The 20,154-nt window shown below is 43.7% G+C and overlaps 1 protein-coding gene and 1 long non-coding RNA gene across 8 annotated transcripts in view; one reads left to right on the top strand and one right to left on the bottom strand.

Moving 5' to 3' along the window:
- MYO7B (myosin VIIB) overlaps positions 1 to 20,154 on the top strand; it is a 58,239-nt gene that overhangs the window by 29,268 nt on the left and 8,817 nt on the right. For 4 of the 7 annotated variants that reach the window (XM_032990540.2, XM_032990541.2, XM_042797967.1 and 1 more), the window contains 20 exons: positions 316 to 525; positions 1,426 to 1,593; positions 1,871 to 1,951; positions 2,506 to 2,633; positions 4,203 to 4,329; positions 5,721 to 5,840; positions 6,715 to 6,888; positions 7,848 to 8,075; positions 8,507 to 8,674; positions 9,280 to 9,397; positions 9,495 to 9,621; positions 10,381 to 10,550; positions 11,257 to 11,438; positions 12,238 to 12,365; positions 12,907 to 13,064; positions 13,522 to 13,675; positions 15,636 to 15,791; positions 18,515 to 18,620; positions 18,738 to 18,851; positions 19,725 to 19,812. In XM_032990540.2, the coding sequence (XP_032846431.2) occupies positions 316 to 525; positions 1,426 to 1,593; positions 1,871 to 1,951; positions 2,506 to 2,633; positions 4,203 to 4,329; positions 5,721 to 5,840; positions 6,715 to 6,888; positions 7,848 to 8,075; positions 8,507 to 8,674; positions 9,280 to 9,397; positions 9,495 to 9,621; positions 10,381 to 10,550; positions 11,257 to 11,438; positions 12,238 to 12,365; positions 12,907 to 13,064; positions 13,522 to 13,675; positions 15,636 to 15,791; positions 18,515 to 18,620; positions 18,738 to 18,851; positions 19,725 to 19,812 (2,905 nt within the window). The remainder of the gene's footprint in view (positions 1 to 315; positions 526 to 1,425; positions 1,594 to 1,870; positions 1,952 to 2,505; positions 2,634 to 4,202; positions 4,330 to 5,720; positions 5,841 to 6,714; positions 6,889 to 7,847; positions 8,076 to 8,506; positions 8,675 to 9,279; positions 9,398 to 9,494; positions 9,622 to 10,380; positions 10,551 to 11,256; positions 11,439 to 12,237; positions 12,366 to 12,906; positions 13,065 to 13,521; positions 13,676 to 15,635; positions 15,792 to 18,514; positions 18,621 to 18,737; positions 18,852 to 19,724; positions 19,813 to 20,154) is intronic. The other 3 variants (XM_032990543.2, XM_032990542.2, XM_032990544.2) reach the window with 3 other exon arrangements.
- Positions 10,390 to 18,736, bottom strand: LOC116961073. The gene is made up of 3 exons (XR_004406752.1): positions 18,633 to 18,736; positions 13,844 to 14,015; positions 10,390 to 10,498 (listed from the first exon to the last, which is right to left on the bottom strand). It is a non-coding gene; the product is annotated as an uncharacterized LOC116961073 (long non-coding RNA).

The raw sequence follows: 20,154 nt of genomic DNA, 5'->3' as shown, positions 1-20,154 counted from the left end.
ATAGGGAGAGGTAGGCAGAGTAGAATGGTCAGGGTTAGTGCAGGATGTGAGAAATGGGATAATACCTGTATTTTCCATCAGCAATATTCTTGCTGAAGACCAAGGCAGGAAGGTCATATGGAATGGATGCATCTCAGAAGGACAAGCTCTGAGTCCCAATGATCTGTTGGTAGCAGCTGAAAATGGCTTTGGGATTAGCTGGAAATCCAAATTCTGGAGAAGCCAGGGCCAAGAAAAGGGGAAAAAAAAGAATGTCAAATAAGAATGTCAGAGTACAGGGAAAGAAAATATGCTTCTTCTTCATGTTCTGCACAGGACTTGGAAACAAAGCCTAATAAGCTGGACGAAGTGGACCTGGACATGGTTCCTATGAGTGTGGAGCTAGAAGAGGAAACAGATGGCTTGGAAGAGTACACCTTCCCAAAGTTTGCAGCTACTTATTTCCAGGGGTCTTCTACACATACACATATCCGGAGACAGCTGCGGCACCCACTACTCTACCATGATGACAAGGACAACGTCCTGGTATCTTCCTCTGTGGTGGTGTTGAACCTACTCCCTCTACAGGCCTGGCTTCTACAGCTCCCCTCATCCTTGGGTCCCCCTCACCTCTGGCACAGCCCTTGGAACCAGAGACTTTAGAGCCAAGCAGATAGTTTAAGCACTTGTACGAAAATGGTAGTTCCCATCAGCATTTTTTGGCACTTTCCAGGCAGTCACTTCACACAGATACCTGTCCAACACAAGATCCCTAGTCACCTTTAGTCTGCCTAAAGAGGGAACTCTGAGGTTTGTTTTGACTTCTCCAGATACCCTTTGGGGGCAAAAACAGACTGGAGAGAAGAAGCATCAGAGCTCATCCATCTCTCTGCTCTTGTTAAGGTTGCTGGTCTGTGAGTTAGGACAAAAGGGGGTGGCCCAGGCCTCCAATTTTCCTGTTGAACTATAGGGGGATTGAGGAGAGGAGTTTTTGTTGATGATAGGCAGCCTTGCAAAATGGAGGATCCCATGCTGCAAAAACTTTGCTTTCTAGTTCTGGGCATGAAGGCTCCTGAAGGAGTTCACTCTACTGCTTATCTGTCCAGGTGTGTAAATGCAGATTGCAGTTCAGCCAAGGTTTCTCCACCTCACTCCAGCCACAGCACATCTGCAAGGTGCCAGTAAAGGGAATGGTGAGGGCTCAGCAATCACAAATCTGACATTCCCACTAGAGATGCACCCTCTTCCTTTAGCACGAGTGTGTTGTGAATGTTGCTTTCATGTTGTTTGACATGAAAGTGAAGTGGTGTAAGTGGCGGGAGGAGATGGGAATTTTAACAACTTGGACTGGGTAAAGGAAGAAAATGCTTTTCTCTAAATAGGCAGAAATGGCATGAGGCTATTGGTTCTCTTGGCAGCGTCTGACTCTGCTTTCTGCCATTACAGGCTTCTTTAGTTGTGTGGGTTATCATCCTGAGGTTCATGGGGGACCTGCCAGAGCCAGCAATGTTTGCCAAGAATGCCACCACCAAGAGTGGCTCCGTGATGACACAGCTATATGACACACTTGGCAGGAAGAATCAGGTCCAGTTCAGGAATGACAGCCCAAATATGGTAAGAGGAGCAAGCTGTGCTTGTATTTTCCTTTGCTTTACTTGGTTTCTGTGGTGTTCTACCAAGAGTGAGAAAAGCAAAGGAACCCTTTCCTGCTACTGTAATTGAAATGCCAGAAATACAAAAGGGCCCCTGTCAGTCCTGGAAGGACATTACAGCTCCTTCTGGCAGGAGGGGACAAAACAAAAACATCTCCATTTAGGCATCTTTCCATCCTTAATGAATCATTCTTGCTGTGCATTAAACTAAATTCCTATAACGGGAATATGTGTTGTAGAGAGAAAGCAGAAAGGATAACAAGATTTCGAAGGGGATTTCTTCGCTGAAGCTGAAACGGTCATCCAAGTTGACAGGGAAGGTAAGAGGTGGAAATAAACTGCTTCCCTTAAGACTTCTTGCCTGGAACCCTGTCTTCACCTTCTGACTGATGTTATGTGACAGCAACCTCCCGGCTGGGAACTTGTTCCCCTGTCAAGCCAGTGCAGCCCTGTGTATGGAATACCTGGTGCACTGTTCTTCTTTTGAAACTATCCTCATGTGCACTGATGTCATTCATCCTCAGGCAGATTAACACCACCCCTTCCTGCTGGAGAGTGACCTCTGAACACAGGGAACAATTTGTTATTGAGAATTGTTGGTATTAAAGAAAGAGTTTGACCAAATCCCTGAGCAGACTGGGAACCACCATGTGCTTAGAGCTGTACAGGGCAATACAAGAAAGTTTTTTTGCACTTTATGAGTTAATTTGAGAAGGAAGGGGGGAAATACAGCCTATTCCTAACTGCTCCTGCACTGAGCAGAGAGAGTTTTAACCAGAAAGATAGAGAAGCAATGTCTCTCATTTCAGGGAGAGCTGCCTGGTAATAGGGGAGGTTTCTAGAGCACGCTGGGGTTCTGCTTGGTTTCTTTCAGGTGACAGACCAGCTGAGAAGTGGAGAAGAAGCTTTTCAAGAGGACAGCTCAATCTCTGAGAGACCTATGTCCAACCTAGAAAAAGTGCACTTCATTATTGGCAATGCAATTCTGCGTCCTGACATCAGGTAGGAAATTTGTATCTCCTTCCTAGGACCAGGAACCCATTATATGAAGGAAATCCAGAATCCCCCTTCCACAGTCCCAGAGCATTTTCCAAATGTTGGAAATGTCCCACATTTATCTCTGGGGATTCATGACTGAAAGCCCAAGCTAGTCACATAGAACTGAGACTGTAGGCCACATACCTCTTCTGAGGACGGTTCACCTTTATCAGAGGGGACAGAGAATGACTCCCTTATGCCTTTTCTGGTATCTTTATGTTGGAGTTTAGGTCAGCTGCCTCTACGTATGGCTTTCTGAACACCCCACAGATGCAGTGGGGCAAAGCTCAGGGCTGTAACCCAGTAACACCTGAAAGTGGAACACAGCCGTAGTATGAGGGAGAAGAAACACTCAGATGTGTAAGAAATATGGAGTTAACGTACACTAGATGTATGAGAGGTGTTCATAACCTCAGTTTCCCAATAGCCTGTTGCTGAGCCCTCAAGAAATGTCCCCAACTCAGAGACAGTTGAAGGTTTGGCTTGTTAGACCTATTGGCCACCAGAAAATTAAATCCTGCTCACAAGTGGTGTGAGGCTGGACCTTAGACCAAGCATGCTGTGAGGATAAGACAGAAGCTGGTTGGTTCTGACCTGACTCCATGAATTCTCTCCTGCATTTTAGCTTATGCAACACTTTTCTGTAACAAAGCCCATAGGCACAGGCTCAGTCTTGACCTGCGTCATGGGCTGCATTCCTCTCTACGTAGTTGCTTTGTTTCAGACAAGAAGCAGATTCTCAGCTGGCAAAAATTGCCTTCAACCAATGTATCATAACAGCCACAGGCTTAGTATCTACTCCCTCAGTCTATGTTCCATCACATGTCATATCTGGAAACAAAAACCTCATCCACCTTTTGCCCTCCCACATCAGACTTGCCAAATGTGTGTTCCAAGAGTCCAGAAACTTTAATATGATTTTTAAATAGCAGTTTTGTTTGTATGCAGACTTCTGCATCTGTTTTCCATATGTCCTTGTTGCAAGCAACTTGCATTTTCAGAAGCTCACTCTGAAGCACCCTTTCCTCCATTCCTGTCTAAGGACTCACTCCAAGTTTACTAAAAATGTAAAATTAAGCAGGGTGTCCCCCTATCCTTATCCCAAAATTCACATATGAACAGACAGACAAGAGCCATGAGATATGAGCCACATACTGTAGAGATCTTAGAGCAAGTTTCACATGTGGAGGGACAGCAATTCCGTTTCACAGCTGGATGGCCCAGCAGTTGTTATCCTTGCATAGTCCCCCTGCTTGTCACAGGAGGTAATCCAGCATGGGAATTGCACTTGAACCGCTCAAGTAACAAGGAGTGGCAAATGGCACCAAGTATACCTTGAGCCTTTCCCTGCCAAAGCCAATGACACAGTTATTTCCTGTGGTACATTGCAGGTAGTATCCCAGCTGATACGATTAAACCTAGCTCAGATCTACTTCATCATGCTACAATCACGCCCCGCTTGCAGTGGAAACATAGCCAAAGACAGTTCAGGCAGTGAATCATTATCTGTTGCTTTCACATGTTTTATTACAGAGATGAGATTTATTGCCAGATTTGCAAACAACTCACTGAAAACAGCAACAGGAGCAGCTATGCTCGAGGCTGGATCCTTCTGTCACTTTGCCTTGGTTGCTTTCCTCCTTCAGACACATTTGTGAAGGTACACTACTAACCTTTCCTACAGCAGCTTAAATGCCTTAGGTGATCTGGTTTCTTGTGTGTTTTGATGTTTTGATACAGATAGCCACATAAACTGTTTGGCTGCCATAGCAGCTGTTGCTGTGATTTTAGCAGAAATTATCTCATCTTGTGTGCTTATCTGGGAATTTAAATAAATGATTGTTGTACTCACATTTAATTCTTTTTCGCTACATGTCATACAAGTTGGATTCTGTTGTTGATCACAACCCTCATTTTAGATCTGGAAGATTTTAACTTCTCCAGTTCTGCCTTTCCAACATTTAAAGGGTGTCTCCAGTTATGATCCTACCAATTAAATATACTCAGGAGGCCAGTATAAAATCAAGCCCCATATTTTACCCGTTCTTACCATATATCACCAAGACCTACACAATCCAATAGAGATTCGGGCTTTTACATCATTGATCATTCATTAATTTCCAGATTTAAATGGATGATAAGTCCACTCCACCACAGGGAAAAAACCCCAATAACCTGTGGCTCCAACTTGACATCAGCCTTCCTCCTAGATCTTAGAGGCAAACGGAATCCATAGATATGCCTGAGTCATCAGCCTTGCTTTACTGACACCCTAGCTCAAATGATTAATCTAATCATAAATGCTGCTAAATGGATACTACTTGGAACAGACCAGACCCAAACCATAGACATATTTTGACACCAGTCTTCATGCAAAGGCTGTGAACCATGCAGAATTCATGAAAGACATTAATATACCCTATCTCTAGGAATATTCTTAATCATTAAAATAACCAGGTGACTGACCCATGCTGACACTAAATACAAGTATGTAAATAAAAGTCCATGCTTACACCATAACACCCAAGATATCAGAGCCATACAAACTCCAAATGCTCAGTTTATCCAATCCTTCTCTTCCAATGTCCAATCTTAATCATGGACTTCAACTATTGATATTGCCAGAGAACTTAGTAAAACTAAAAGTAACCATCATGATCAGTCCTAACCTGCAATTAGCCGTCTTCCCAGTGCTTTTATTCATATAGAATGTCATGAGACTTCAGGCTCTTCAACTGGAAACACTAACCCTTGCTCTAAAATAATAATAAGAATAAAGTCTCCACTGTCTAATATTCATCATGTAATTAAATATGGTGAATAGACTGACACAAGTCTTCCTCTTTCAAGTAAAAGCTCTGCAGAATGAGGGAAAACTTGGTGTCTCAAACCTCCTTTTTCAAAACACTAATTCCAACCCTAACATTTAATACTTTCTGGTGAACTGTAAGCTAACTGATCCCTCTAATCTAGTATATCAGCTGCAGAACATTTCTAATGTTTTATGAGGATTAGTGTTCCCTAACTCTTTCTTATGGCATGTGCATACAGTACCTGTTGAATTTCATCCACCATGGCCCCACAGGCTATGCGCCATATTGTGCTGAACGTCTGAGACGTACCTATGTCAATGGAGCACGGACTGAACCTCCGAGCTGGCTGGAACTTCAGGTAGCAACTCCCTTTTTGCTTCATTATATTGATCTGTGTCATTTTATACTGGATTGCATTTACTAACCTGTGCTAACAAATCTTCCTAAGTCCAATCATGGAAATCAATTGCACAATGGGTTAGAAGATCAGATGCCTTGGTCTAGGCAGTTTCTTAGATACGCCTCTTCTGGCTATTCAGTTAACCTAAATCTAGTGGAGGATGTAAGTTAAAAGCTGGAACACATGATTTGCAGGGAGATACCTCCATCCACTCAGGAGCCACAGGCCAGAACCACCTCCTGTGGGAAACTCTTACCATCATTTGTGGAAAGAACTGAGCAGGGCTTATGCTTTTAAAATGCAGGGAGCGAGTGTGTATGATAGGGCTGTATTGTCCCCCCCACTTCCTTTAAATGTCACCCTATTAATTAAAAGTCACACACACATGTGTACTCCCCCACCCCCTTCAATTGAAGGCCTCAGTTCAATTCCTTCCTAAAACTGAGTGACCTTATTGCCTAATACTCATCTCCCTGGGCAAAGTACTTGCTGCAGGCCACCTCTCCACTGATGCACATAAGGCTGTAACCAAAAGTCATCAGGCCAAACAAGGCTCACGAAAAGTCTATCAGTCCACACTGTTATGAGATAATCAGCTCCACTGATCTGTGGGAAGGAGAGAACTTGAGTCCAGAGCTGCTCCAGGGATGTAATTTATATTTTAGACTCACCATGCATTGAAGAAACTGTGTGGGCATTGGAGATTCACTTAAAGATTTTTGACTAGGGTGTACAGTGTGTGAAGCTCTTAAATCTAAATGCCTTCTTCATTCTTCACAGAAAAATAAGGTTTGTCCATAATTCGTTTCTCTCGTTTAACTCTGACTTACAGGCAACAAAGCAGAAGAAAGCCATTATGTTTAATGTCACCCTGATGAATGGCCAAAGCATCACTGTCCCTGCAGATTCTGCTTCCATTGCCAAAGAGATCTGTCAGTTCATAGCAGATAAAACAAAACTGAAGGATGTGTTTGGTTTTTCACTCTACATTGCTGTGTTTGATAAGGTAAAGTGTAGAAAAAATAGAATGAAAGCTCCCTTCTCTTTCTGTGGAGTTGCTGTGATCCACCCAGACACACTGAGGACTTCCTCTGACTTCTGGAAGCACCCCCATCCCAGCCCTACACTCAAACCAAATCAGTTCTGAATCCCAGCTGAATCTCGAGACCTGATAATCCTATTCTGCCTTTCTGTTGCCGACTCACTTAACAGTTCCTGCTGCAGGCCTGTAAGGTTTCCTTTGCCGGGTCACACAATTGACTAGTGTCTCTGCTCCCGTGCATGGGTGGTGCAGCATTGTGGTCTCCCCATGTTCTGAGATCCCATCTGCTCATCATGCATGCAGCACTGTAGAACTGCTGGAGCAGGGTGAAACCAGCAGGTCTCACACACTGGGGATCTCTGCTCAAAAACATATTTCTCACCTGTGTTGCTGCACATTATTTTCTTGTTCTGTGTTACAGTGCTGCTGATGCAGCCCCTATCATGTGGCATTGAAAGCCAAGGTCTTTGCCAGGGCTGCTACTGTTAGCTCACATGCTGGCATTTTAGCCTCTCCTTCCCTTTTCTTATTTTTCTATGGTGCTGCTGTAAGCAGGATGACATCTTGGTGCTCAGAGTTAGGCATCAATGGCAAAGAAATTAATTCAGAGATGGCATGTTTTGGTTAGACTACAGAAATGCTTGTACATGAGCTTAAGGTGATACACAGGGATCAAGCAAAGCACAAGGACACAAATAGAAGATTGCAAACCAGAGCTGATTTATCTTAACTTCCAACTTATTTTTCCCAATACCATCCCTGTGCATAACAATACACACATTTACCAAAGCATGACTTGAACATCTATCTGCTTACCTTTTCAGAGTTTTTCTTGCTGTCAGGAGACCAGGAGCCTTGGGTTTGTTGTCCTTCACGCAGATCCAAAGCAGGCATGCTAGTAAATGCCGTGTCCCTTGTTCTAGGTCTGGTCACTGGGTGGGGGACGAGATCACGTCCTGGATGCCATCTCTCAGTGTGAACAGCTAGTGAAGGAGCGGGGCACACACGAGCGCAATGCACCATGGCGGCTCTACTTCCGAAAAGAAATCTTCACCCCCTGGCACAACTCCCAGGAAGATCCTATCAGCACTGATCTTATTTACCACCAAGTCATTCGTGGCATCCGGTTTGGAGAGTACCGCTGTGAGAAGGTGGGTCTCCTTATTCACACTCCTAAAGAGACAAAACTATATTAACATTTCGGACATTAAAAGGCAGGAAGATGAATGAAGTTTCTAGTGGCTGTGAACAACCCTTCCCTTCTTAATGAACAATTACTGTCCTGGTGATTGTGCCAGCTGTCACACTGGCAGCTGTAATTAATACCTTTTTTTCTGCAACTTTCAGTTCATGTGGCAGCTGAAGGCATGTCTAAAGGGGTCCTTTTAAAATATCTTTGCTAATAATCTCTTTGATGCTCTGATTGTGTGAAGTTCACCTCTCTTTATGCTGGATGACTGTCAAGAGTTATCCAGACAAAGATGGAGAAAACCCCATTCCTAAACTGGCTTCAAGGTTGAATGAGACTATCTGGACTTTGTGACATCTTTCTAGGCCTCTTTTAATGGATTAATTGTTTCAGGAGGAGGATTTAGTGGAGATAAGTGCAAAATATTGTTACATCCAGTTTGGAGATTCCATCCACAATGAACTTGTGCAGAAGGTGCTCCATGACTGTATTCCAGTGAAACAGCTGAAGTACAAGCCCCTGGAAAAGTGGGTGAGCCTTATAACCTATGCACATGCTAAGGTAAGAGGTTTGTCTGGCACTGCTGGGTAACCACTCTTGAGCACCCACTTCTGTTTCTTTCACCATTTCCATTTATGGATAGTCTGTTAGGGAAAGAAGGAAAACCATCTCATTTTGTATATCCCAAATAGTTAATTAGAACTGAGGGAGCAGAAAACCTTTCCACTCACTTTTCCATAGAGGGGTGAGCAGGGGGGGAGCAGAATGAAATAAGTACATTTAAATCTCTGATTAGAGTATCTTTTAAGGCTATCTCCCATCTGGCAACTGAGTCAGGATGGGCATGGGATAGAGTATTGGTTTTGACCTGGAAATGGATTACCTGAATTATTTCCATGGCAACAAGAGTGTGTTAGACTCTGAACAGATCAGTCAGTGGTGATTTGAGGGAAATCTGGAATCCACATGCCTGTGGGCAGCCTCAGTTGCATGTGGCTTGGGCCCCTGGAGGCTGTTCCTGACTGAACCTTTCTCCAGGTACTCTTGACACCAGAGACAGCAGAGGGCTGTTGGGAACCTCTGGGATCAGGCCTGCTCTTTACTATCTCCAGATCGTGCAAACCAGATTTTACTGAGAAAACCTTGCATATCTCTTTATACTGCAGGCCCCATACACACAAGACCGTCTCTCCCGTCAGACTGTGAAGGAACAACTTGTAGATTTTGCTCGCTTTCAGTGGCCTTTGCTTTTTTCCCGATTCTTTGAAGTCACTAAGTTTTCAGGTAATACCTGGAGCCTGGGAGTAGATATAGGACAGATATAAGATCAATAGAGGAGGATTTGTATAGCACTGATAAGGAGTTTTTTCTGCATTTTCAGGTCCCAGCCTGCCCAAGAACCACTTCATTGTTGCTGTAAATTGGAAAGGTATCTGTTTCTTGGATGAGTCAGAAAAGCGGCTCCTTGAGCTGACCTTCCCAGAGATAACTGGCATCCACACCAACAGGTGAGTGCCCCAGGAAGACAAGATCTGAAGAAGGCATCTCTGCCCATACTCTGAAAGGGTCTTCCATGTAGGAGGGAGGGGTACTTTCTCTGCTATCTCTCTAGGTGATTTGATCTGAGCCTGGAAAGGTGGTTTAGCCTAGGTCTGGGAAACAGAAAGGGACAAGTTCTGAGCAGTCTGTCAAGGAAATACTGAAATGGCTGAATCTTCCCAGCTGGTGGAAGGAAAGATGATCCTGTTCAGTCAGAAAGGTGTAAGGAAGCACAGACATGCATCGAGACAAGAATTTCCCAAATAACTAACATAGTTAAGCCATCGTCTGTTATGCATGTCGGGAATTTGTATATTTCTCAGGTGTGATGGACCTGAACAGGATAACTGAGAGAAAGAGGGTAACCATTGGCTTGTTCAGGGCACACACCCTTGCATCAGATCACTCAGAGAATATGGTCTTACATACACAAAAAATAACTCTGTGAAGACTGTCACAGATTTAATTAGTTGCCCAGTTACTCCAAAGAAAGGGTGTTCTTTTGTCTATAATGAAGCACTTTTGTACAAAACATGGTGGATTCCAGAGTGAACCTGACCCACTTCAGTCCTTCATACCTTCCAACTCATGAAAAGGCAAATTAAGAACTACCAATACTCACTGTAAGGGAGTTGTCTGTAAGGAGTTGTAGGTGTCTTGGCTATGATTGCAGATGGGTCTCTGAGTTTTTCAGATGCCCTGGTAACAAACTATTCAATAATACACAGGGCAGCGAAGTCATTTGGACAGAGTTGCACTCTCATCACACTTCGTGCCGAGGAGTTTGTCCTGACATCCGTCAACAGCGTTGTCATTGCTGAACTGGTGGTCATGTTCCTTGAAGGACTGAAAAAGAGATCACGATTTGCTGTGGCAATGCATGAGAAAAAATCCCAAGGTAAACCTTATAAATTTTCAACAGGATAGGGAAGAAATCTTGAGAGGACCCTCAGCACTTGTTTGAAAGAGCTCAAAGAGAAGGTGGAGAACTTCAGCAAGAGTCCTGTTGCTCCAGGAGGGTTGGTTGCACAGTGATCAGAACAGCAATACAGAGCATAATGCAATGTGATTCAGTACCTTTGCCTACAAATTACCTTTACTTCCTCCCTCTATTTCTTTGCATATTTTATTTAGATAGTAAAGTGTCCAACAACTCAGCCTGCTTATAGTAGGAAGTTGGATCTGGGCTCCCTGAAAATACTTTCCAGAAAAATTTCACAGAGGTGGTAATATGGAATTTTCTGTGGAAGGTAGTTGGCTGGAACAGACAAGTGGGGATTAAAATGTAAACATTAATTTATTCTACTTACAACTACTGAGTTTCTTTCCATGCTTTGCTGCCAGTTCTAGACACAAGGTCAGCATCCATTTGAATCTAATGGAATTTTACCATTGTCCTCAGTGGATCAAAATCAGTCTGTCAGAGGAAATTTAAATGATTTCTCTGAAGTGTTACTGGATAATTAGCCATATTTACACAAATCTCTTTCTATTAATTGAATTCAGGCCTTCAAAATACAATTCCCTTGTTTTTCATGTTGCAATCCCTTTGCATTTTCTTGGACTGTCAAGCCTGAACAGTACTCCCTTATTCTCTTTCCCAGAAGACCCTGCCATCCTGTCCTTCAAGAAGGGAGATTTGCTAATCTTCACTGAAGACAAAAGCCTGGACCCAAACTCTGGCTGGATCTGTGCCCAGAATGAAAGGACAGGCAAAACAGGGAATGTATTTTTGGAAGAGATCTACATAATTCCTTCTCTCACAAAACCCTCTAGTCAAGTGCTGGTAAGAAAAGCTGAACACTATCTTTGAAGACACTGGAAGATAAATGATAATAACATTTAAATATGATTAAATTTATAACTGGAAGTTAATCGTTCCTCCAAAATCAGACAAGTTCTATACTTCCCATTGAAGCAAAGCATTTCATCCTGTCCTGTCTGAAAACAAAACTAAACCTAGCCCAAACTCTAAGGAGAAGACTGCAGTTGCACAAAAGCAGTGACTTTCAAAAAAATGGTCCATCCACCATTAGGGATTTCAGTGCATGGAATTCATAGCAATTAATGGAAAAGGGTGTGCAGCTGAATTTTCTTGCATTCACACGGGGCTTGACTGGTGATCGTACATTACGTCTCAAGGGAAGCTCTATGTGCAGCAGGTTACTTTAAAAGACTATGCTGAGAGAGTCAAGGCTTCCCACTGATCACTCCACTAAAATTTTGTTTTCAGTTTTGGAGATTCAGTATATCGGATACTGTGCTAACAAGTAAAAAGCTGGAAAAGTGGGGGAAAAAAACAGTAGTGATAAGCAGGTGCATTTTTAACAAATGGTGTGCTTTAGATAATCACATACATTTTGACGGCCACTACTGTTGGGTCTATGGAAATTACTTCCTTGAGTCAACTATTCCCAAATCTTTCTTGAGTCTCTAAATATGCTGCTTAGGGGACAGAAGGTGTCCTGCAGCACAGAGTACTCAAGTTATTATACGCCATCTGCGTGTATATTCTGAGTAACACCTGACAATCTGTGCAGAGACCTGTGTCCACCTGACATCTCTACATGGCTGTTTCGTTCCAGAGTTTGCTAATGATGTCTCCAGACCAGAGGAGGACAGCTTCACAGAACTCCTACATGGATGAACCTGATGAAGAGGATCTCAAAGTGAAGCCTTATACCCTGGAGGAGTTCTCCTATGAACACTTCAGGTGAAGCTCTCTGTGTAGTGTGTGCCCTAGGAAAGTTCTTGTGATCCTTAAAGCCTAGGGTGTAACAGTATCTCCCATCTCTTATTAGGTTTCTTCTCTTTGTTTCCTGTAATTAAGTGTGACTTTGGACATTCAGAGATTCTGTCACATGGCCTACTTGTATCTTTTGTCTGCATAAATGCAAAAAGAAGGGTAGGAGAACCCCAGATGGACTTACTTCTTCCCAGCAGGCCCTATTCTTACTTCTCACCTCTCCTTCAGCACTTACTAGCTAGCAAGGATACACAACTACCCAGGCCTCTGAGAGTAAGGAAAAAACTAGTCTTCTAAAACCTCTCTTCTTTTTGCAAGCCTTCTCCCTTCTGGATGTACAAGAAACTACATTTTCCTGTTCTTGTTGACCTGCATAATCAAAGGAGATACGAGATCACTGTCTTGGGAAAGAACATGCCTAGAGATAAGTCTTTGTGATAATGACCTCCTATGTTCATAGCAATACTGATCCAGTAATTTTGTATTGCCTGTGCTTGTTTTCATTCAGGACTCCTGAGAAGGAATCCATCAGTAAAGCTGTTCTTCAGAAATCCCGCGGGCGCAGTCAACTGTGGGCACACTCTAAGGAGCCCTTGAAACAGCCCTTGCTGAAGAGAGCATGCACAGACCCTGATCTTCGGGATTTGGCCTGTCAGGCCTTCATTGATATCCTTTCACCCTTCACTCAGGAGAAGGAAGAGCTAGCTACTTCCACTAAACTCAATTCCATTGAGATAATACCGCATCCACATTACAGGGGATACATTTACATCAAGGTGGGGTGTATCAGCTCTGTTTTTCCTGGTCTACAGAGGAAAGGTTCCTATTCACTCCCAATGCTCCACAACTCCTGATGGCTCACTTAACTGACAGTGTGACTTTAGGAGTGAGTGAGATTTACTGCATACATCCAGAGCAAGTAGCTAATACAGTACAAATCACAGCCAAACAGTGACTGCTGCACAGGGAAACGGGGTAGGGGATAGGCAGGGAATATGTTCCAGACTCCTTCCAGTATTTGCCATTTGGACATCAACAGAGTCACTAACATGTTAGGATCCAGGTGAGACTTCTCATTTACCTTCTAAAATTGGCCTGCTTTTGTCCTTAACAGCACATTCACCCATCATGAAATTCATGGGTGACTATCCCTCAAAACAGACACACTCCTCCGTGGAAGTCACTGACCAGATATTTGTAGCAGCTATCCAGGAGGAGGTCCTGCGGGATGAGATTTACTGTCAGATTATGAAGCAACTGACTGAGAACAGAAACAGGTACTCACTTGGGTGCAAACACTTCTGCAGAGCCAGGGCTCAAGTGCGGATGGTGATCAGGAACACCTGCTACACTTACGATGGGGCAGGGGCAGAGGGGAAGGATGGCCAAATGTTGGAGTGACACCTTCCCTTCCCCCCTTTTCCAGGCAGTGCTGTGGGGCTCACCTTTGTGGAGCACTCAGGATCGATGACTGGCAGTGAGAGGCCACAGAGCAGGACCGTTACTCGTCTCCCTTGAGCTGCTGCTCTGCTCCCATCAGCATTCAGTGCTCGTCTCTGTGCAGTATGGTGTGAGGCAGGCAAGGTGTTGCTGAAGCCCTCTTACTCCCAAGGCACTCTGTGGAGAAAATATGGCACTGCATAGAGTCCTTGCATGCTTTCAGTGACTGCTCTGCCAGCTCTCCCTTTATTTTAAGTTTCCCAATGACAGTATTTCCCTCTTACAAGCACACAGTTCACACTAGATCTTTTACCACCTGTGAATAATTTTAAGTAGTTATATTAATTAGGGTATGCAGCTGCCTTGCAGAACAGACTGGTTACACAGGCCCCTGCCCATGTGTAAGTCTCTGAAACAGGCTGCTGTTTTCTTCCCCACTCATAAAATTATAATTTGATCCACTTCCAGGGAAACTGAACTGCAAGAAGAACCTTAAAATAACACTAAGTATTAACAAAATGGTTTGTCTGTTTCTAGCTGCATTGTGTCACTGCAAAAGTTAGAAAATGAGCTTTTATTTGTTTATTTTATTTCTTACTGTTCCACAAAGATTGAACTTAGTGGAACTTTTACCATGTGTGTAACTATTAAATGGTGAAATTCCTTGCGTGCAGTAAATCTTCAAGCCTATTTAACACACAGACTGTAACCATGGTGCCAGTGCCATGCCTGATGTATTCTACCAATTTAGTCACTGTTTTGAGAGGGGTCATTGATGTGGAAAAAACAATTCTTGAAAGGTGGCTATTTCCATACATTTTCATTAGAACAACCAGAGCAACAAATCTTTCAACCTTCCCAGGCTACGGTACTGTGGACCATGTCCTGCTCTCACATAGACACAAACACCACTGACCTATAGAGTATAAATGGGATTTAAATAGTGTATCTTCATCTGCAAAATTAGAAAAGTAAATGGGAATAAAAGAGCCAAGACCTCTTTATTCAGCAGAGCCTGATGCCCATTCAGAGGCAGACCTGCTGACTTTCCCAACCAAAACCGCTTCACACCATTTAGCATTTCAGAGCAACCCCTGGGACACAGCTGAAGTATGCTCTGCTCCTGACTTTGCAGGTAGAATGGCTGACCACCTCCTGGCTGCAGAACCTTTCTTACTGGTGAGGGTGAGATACCAGAAGAGCTTTGACTGGCAGATTTCACAGGTCCAGAGGTTGGAAGAACTAGATTTCTGCCTGAAAATTGTACAAACTTGATCTGAAGTGTTTAAGAACTGTAACTACCTCATTACACAATGCCTTCTACATGCTAATTGTAGCAGGAGCATGTGTAAAGGGAAAGTCAATTGCATGCAAAGTGTTTGTGCCCTGAGCAAAGCTGGCTGGCACAGAGGGCAGGTGAATACAAACAGCTGATAAAGTACAATCCAAATATATGTGAGATTTAACAGCAAATTGATAGTAGCTTTCCAAGAGGATGGCACCAGCATCACCGCTGTCCAGATGACTGTTGCACTGGAGCTTATATTTACTCACAAGATTTGCAACTGTCATGAATATTTATCAGACAGGATTTAGCATTGTCTTCCTATACGGGCCGTGGTTGTTGCAGAGAAAATGGCTGCCAGATCCTGTGTGAAGGCTCTGTTGATTTGCAGCTCTCTGCTGAATGTCACAACATATCACGATGGGAGTGTGTTTCTCTCCCCTGTAGCTGGTGTGTGGTCACGCAAAGAATTATATGTGGCTATAGCAGAACCGTTTGCTTTGTGCTCACAGGTACAGCGTGACCAAGGGCTGGCAGCTCCTTTGGCTCTGCACTGGCCTGTTTCCACCCAGCAAGTCACTGCTGAAACATGCCCAGAAGTTCATGGAGACACGTCAGAAAGAAAGACTGGCCCTGGAGTGCAGTCAGAGGATTCAGACAGTGATGAGGTAAATGATCTAGTATATAGCCAGCTCAAAGTGTTCAAAAGTCATGAAGCAGATTCCAAAAAAGCATATGTGCTAAAACATTGAGACTCTTGTTTTCCTTTCTCTCTTTACATCCTTCTTTTTTAAGGTGATCATTCTTTTTAATTCTCTTATGGACTTTGAACCGCTAAGAGAGGTCTGTGTCACAGTTTCACTTTTTTCTTTCACAGAGTTAGCAATAGTTTTCAAAGTTCATCATCACACATAATCACTTGACTCCCAGAGCTGGGTATTTCAAACACCCTAAAGGGTAAGCAGCTTAAAACTGAATCCTGTGTTGTCATTGATGAGGTCCTGGTCTTGCTTTCTTTTGGTGAAGCAGCATGTCCTTTTCCCCCTTACATGTGCCTGAGTATTACTCTCGAGTTTGTTGAATCTCAGTAGCATAGAGCTGCACTGAAAATACTAGGTTTTACTTGTAGTGGGGTGGCACCACTGAAGTCACTGACATCTGCAGAGTGCTAATGTGGCTCTGTTAGTTTTCTGGTGGTGAAACAAAGCAGATCCGTGTTGGGAAGAGAGGATTGATACCGTCAATTCCTACTCTTTGAAGAAACCCAAACGAGCCAAACCCGGACTCTTATATGGCTGCTCACAGTAAGGACTTTGCAGTCCACTAGGCATTACCCTAGTCCTGGTGAGGGTTGAAGCAATGAGGCCTCCAAACCACAGTGCTTTCTGAGCTTCTGAATGACTTTTTGGTGTAGCGAACATGACAACCAGAGAGAGTGGAAAGGCTACCAGGATTTCAGGAAGGATCAACTGAACTCTAGGAGGAAGGTTTCCCTAGATTCCTCCAGGCTGTGGAATTACCCAGCTTGACACTGAGAATACAGTGCTTTGGCATCAAGGTTAGCCCCAGACTTCTCCCTTTTGATGCTGCTGTGAGTTACCACCTGCCTGCCACAGACCTCTTCAGTAAAGAAACTGCTCAATGATTTTTCCCTCCAGCTCCTCCAGCCTCCTCCTTCTGTTAGGCTGGGCCCTGCATTTGGTCTGTGAGCCCTGTGTGTCAGGCTCGAGGCGAATGCTGTTAATACAGTGGCTGTCCCCCTTGCAGTGGATGGGTTTTGGCACTGCTGGGGAAATGTCACTGCACATTGAACTCGCCTTTGAAATGCCTGAAAAATGTGTGGTGAGGAATGCTATTCATTGTTTTTTTCTATGGAGAAGACTGAAAATTTCCTGCCTCCTTATATCATGTGCTATTCATGCTCTAAACCCTGTTGAGCTGTATAGAGCTTCTTTAGAGTGGGGAAATGGAAAGCAGAATGGGCTGTTTGAGAGGAGAATTCTATCTGCTAAACTGCCCCAGATCTGGAGCTGGGGGGATGGGAAGAGGAACAAAGACAAATGTTGTTTTCTAAGAACATTTATTTCCCTGAGATTAAACCTGCATAAGAATAGCATAGCATAGCATAGAATAGAATAATTTCAGTTGTAAGGGACCTACAATGATCATCTAGTCCAAATTCTCCTTGGAAAGGGGCGAGCAGGCAGCTCAAAGGACTGACCTACAATACTTGGAATGGAAGACAACTGAGCCCTTGGGTACACCTTTTCCTTCATGAACAGCTTTACAGCTTCATCCCTACACTCCGGGGCAGGGAACCAGCTAGCACCCTGACGGGTGTTAAGCAGATCTTGCCTTGGCAATGAATTCCTAGCTGAGGCTGCAAGGAGAGATGGCCCTGTGCCTCCATCCAAGCTGCCGCACTTCCTTGGTCTCCTATGGCCTCTGTCTGCTGCAAGTCCAGGAATAGGTGACTGAGTAGGGAAGGTCCACACTCCTTACAGTCCCTGCACAGTACCAAAGCACATGCTGTTCAACTTGGTTAGTCAGGTTTTCCTTCTCCAAATGGAACTGCTACTTTATTTATTGGAAAAAAAATGTAGTTTTCAAATCCATACAACTAAATCTGGATGCCAGACTAAGCTCTCCTCCTGAGAGACTGGCCCAGTGTGAGAAAGGAGTTTGACCCATAAGCTACGGTGTACAAAATCTCCAAACAGCCTGCTCTGTGCCCCTGAGAGCAGGAAAATACCAGCCCCTGAAGGTAATGTGCTAGCTTTGGCCTCACTTTATCTGTATCAAGGTTTTTGCATGACTCAGACTTCAGGGCCAGGTCCTTTGCTTTAAAAGGCAGCTCTGCTCTGAGGTATAATTTCAGAGAACTGAGATTGTACAGTTTAAGTGCCTCTTGAGTCAGTGATTACATGTCAGCTCTTACATAAAATGTAATGCTTCTAGTGGCTCTCCAAACTTTTCTAGTACTTGCTACCTGAGCTGTAACTTATTTTTTATCTAAATGCATATCTTTTTGCTGATCCAAGAATTAAATAAAATTTATTTCTCCTTGTGGTTACTATATTCACGCTTCAATAACAGTAAGAAAAAATGTTGATGAATACATAGAAGGGGGTAATCGTACTGGCTAGGAAGGTGCCTTATTCATGCAACCCCTTGCAGAGTAGATAGACTTAATATACATGCCAATAAGAGCCTCATTTTTTTGCTGTTAATACACTGAATTTGCATTGGGGTGAAGGTCCATTGGAGCCCGCCCCATCAGAGTACTAGCATTTTGGATAGAGTCTTTTTCGGTTGGAATACTGTTGTTCAGCTCCTCAAATATTAAAGATCCAGCACTGATCTCTCTTACAATGGTGGTGGCATTTTCCAGGAGTGGCTCCAGGAAGTGGGCACCTCATCCTGTGGAGGTTGAGGCCATCTTACAGAACAACACTAAGATCTCACACAAGATTTTCTTCCCCAATGAAACAGAACAGGTAAGAACTTACTTGTTTTCCCATCCATGATGTATTCATGCAGTGGCACACTTCAAGGCATTCAGTGTTCTCATTTCTTCCTCTCCTCTGTGTAATAAGAGTCTTGTTATGTCATAGACATTTGATGTGGGAACAAACACCAAAATCCGGACTCTGTGTCAGAAAATCGCTTCCAAATTGCAGCTGAGTTCCTGGGAAGGTTTCAGCCTCTTTGTGAAGATTGCAGACAAGGTAACTCTTCTTGGCTATGGTAGGATAGCCAGAGTCCCCCCTCCTCTCTTATTTACCAGACCACCTAAACAACCATATATGAAGCCAAGCAACAGATCAGGTCATTACTGCTTCTGTCTTGCTGAGGGGATACAACATAGACTCGAACTTTTAGCACCTGACAATTATTTTGAGTCTCTTGAAGGGGCTGGATGGAGACGCAGTTTCTATCGGTCTACCAGTAGACAGGTGGTACTAAAAGCAGAGAAGACACAGGCTTTCTTGCAGCTGCTAGGAGGGTAGATAATTACATGTTGCATACTGCTGAATTCAGCCCTTTTCCACTCAGGCTTTGCCCAGGAGATGTGCGGCACATGTACAGTGCCCACTAGTATTAGGGAGAGCAGTGGCTGACCAGCACCAGCTGATCGCTCTCTAGTTTCTCAGAAGCTTGCTTTGCCTGACCTGAAGCTTGAGTTGGCTGTCTCACTGAGAGGTCCCTTCTCTCTAGACCTGTGATCAAGGCAAAATCACACTGAGTCCAAGCACAGAGAGTTTCTGATGTGCTGCATTCCTGAAAAGAGAAACCCAGTATGTGCCAATATTTTACAAAGCAGAGATGGTTAAAAATAAGGCAGGCATCTTCAGATTGGCTTCAATAAGCAGGTTGGAAAGAAATATGCATCAAAAATCCCTATATGAAATGTAAATCATTTGAGCCTTCGTTCTATTCCTCTACTTCTTTCCCCTTGCCTGTTTCCTCCCATAATTGTGGTCTCTCACTGTAGACGGGGAACAAAAATTCAGCCTGCTACTTGGGTATGTTGGCACAGGCAGTATTTATATGATCTGCTCACCCCTCCTTTCTCTCCTTCATTGCTTGGCTTCTTCCAGGTGATCAGTCAGAATGAAGCAGACTATTTCTTTGACTCACTAAGGCAGGTGACAGACTGGAACAGAAGGAACAAACCAGGGAAAGATGGTAAGGAGAATGCCAGCCTGACAAGAAACTGCATGAGATGCTGTGTTGAACAGGGGAAGCAGCAAATTCATCCAGTAGGATTTACTTCATCTTGGGAAGTGTGTGGAAGAGCCTTATGGTATCATTTTTGTTTGTAAATACACATTTACTGCCTGCACGGGCAGTAAGATCCAGTGACCTGATTCAGCCAAGCACTGGCTATCAGAAACGAACATCTTTGTGGAGGGATCTCTCCAGAAATTTTAAACTGATACCAAAGATTTTTTGACCCATTGCATCCAAAACACACAGCTGGATGCACATAAGTTAGATAGGTTGATCCTCTTTACCGTCCAACACTCA

Source organism: Tyto alba, unplaced genomic scaffold (genome assembly GCF_018691265.1).
Source record: "Tyto alba isolate M040663 unplaced genomic scaffold, T.alba_DEE_v4.0 Super-Scaffold_10, whole genome shotgun sequence".
Classification (NCBI taxonomy): Eukaryota; Metazoa; Chordata; class Aves; order Strigiformes; family Tytonidae; genus Tyto; species Tyto alba.
This window is presented reverse-complemented; position numbering and strand designations above follow the sequence as displayed.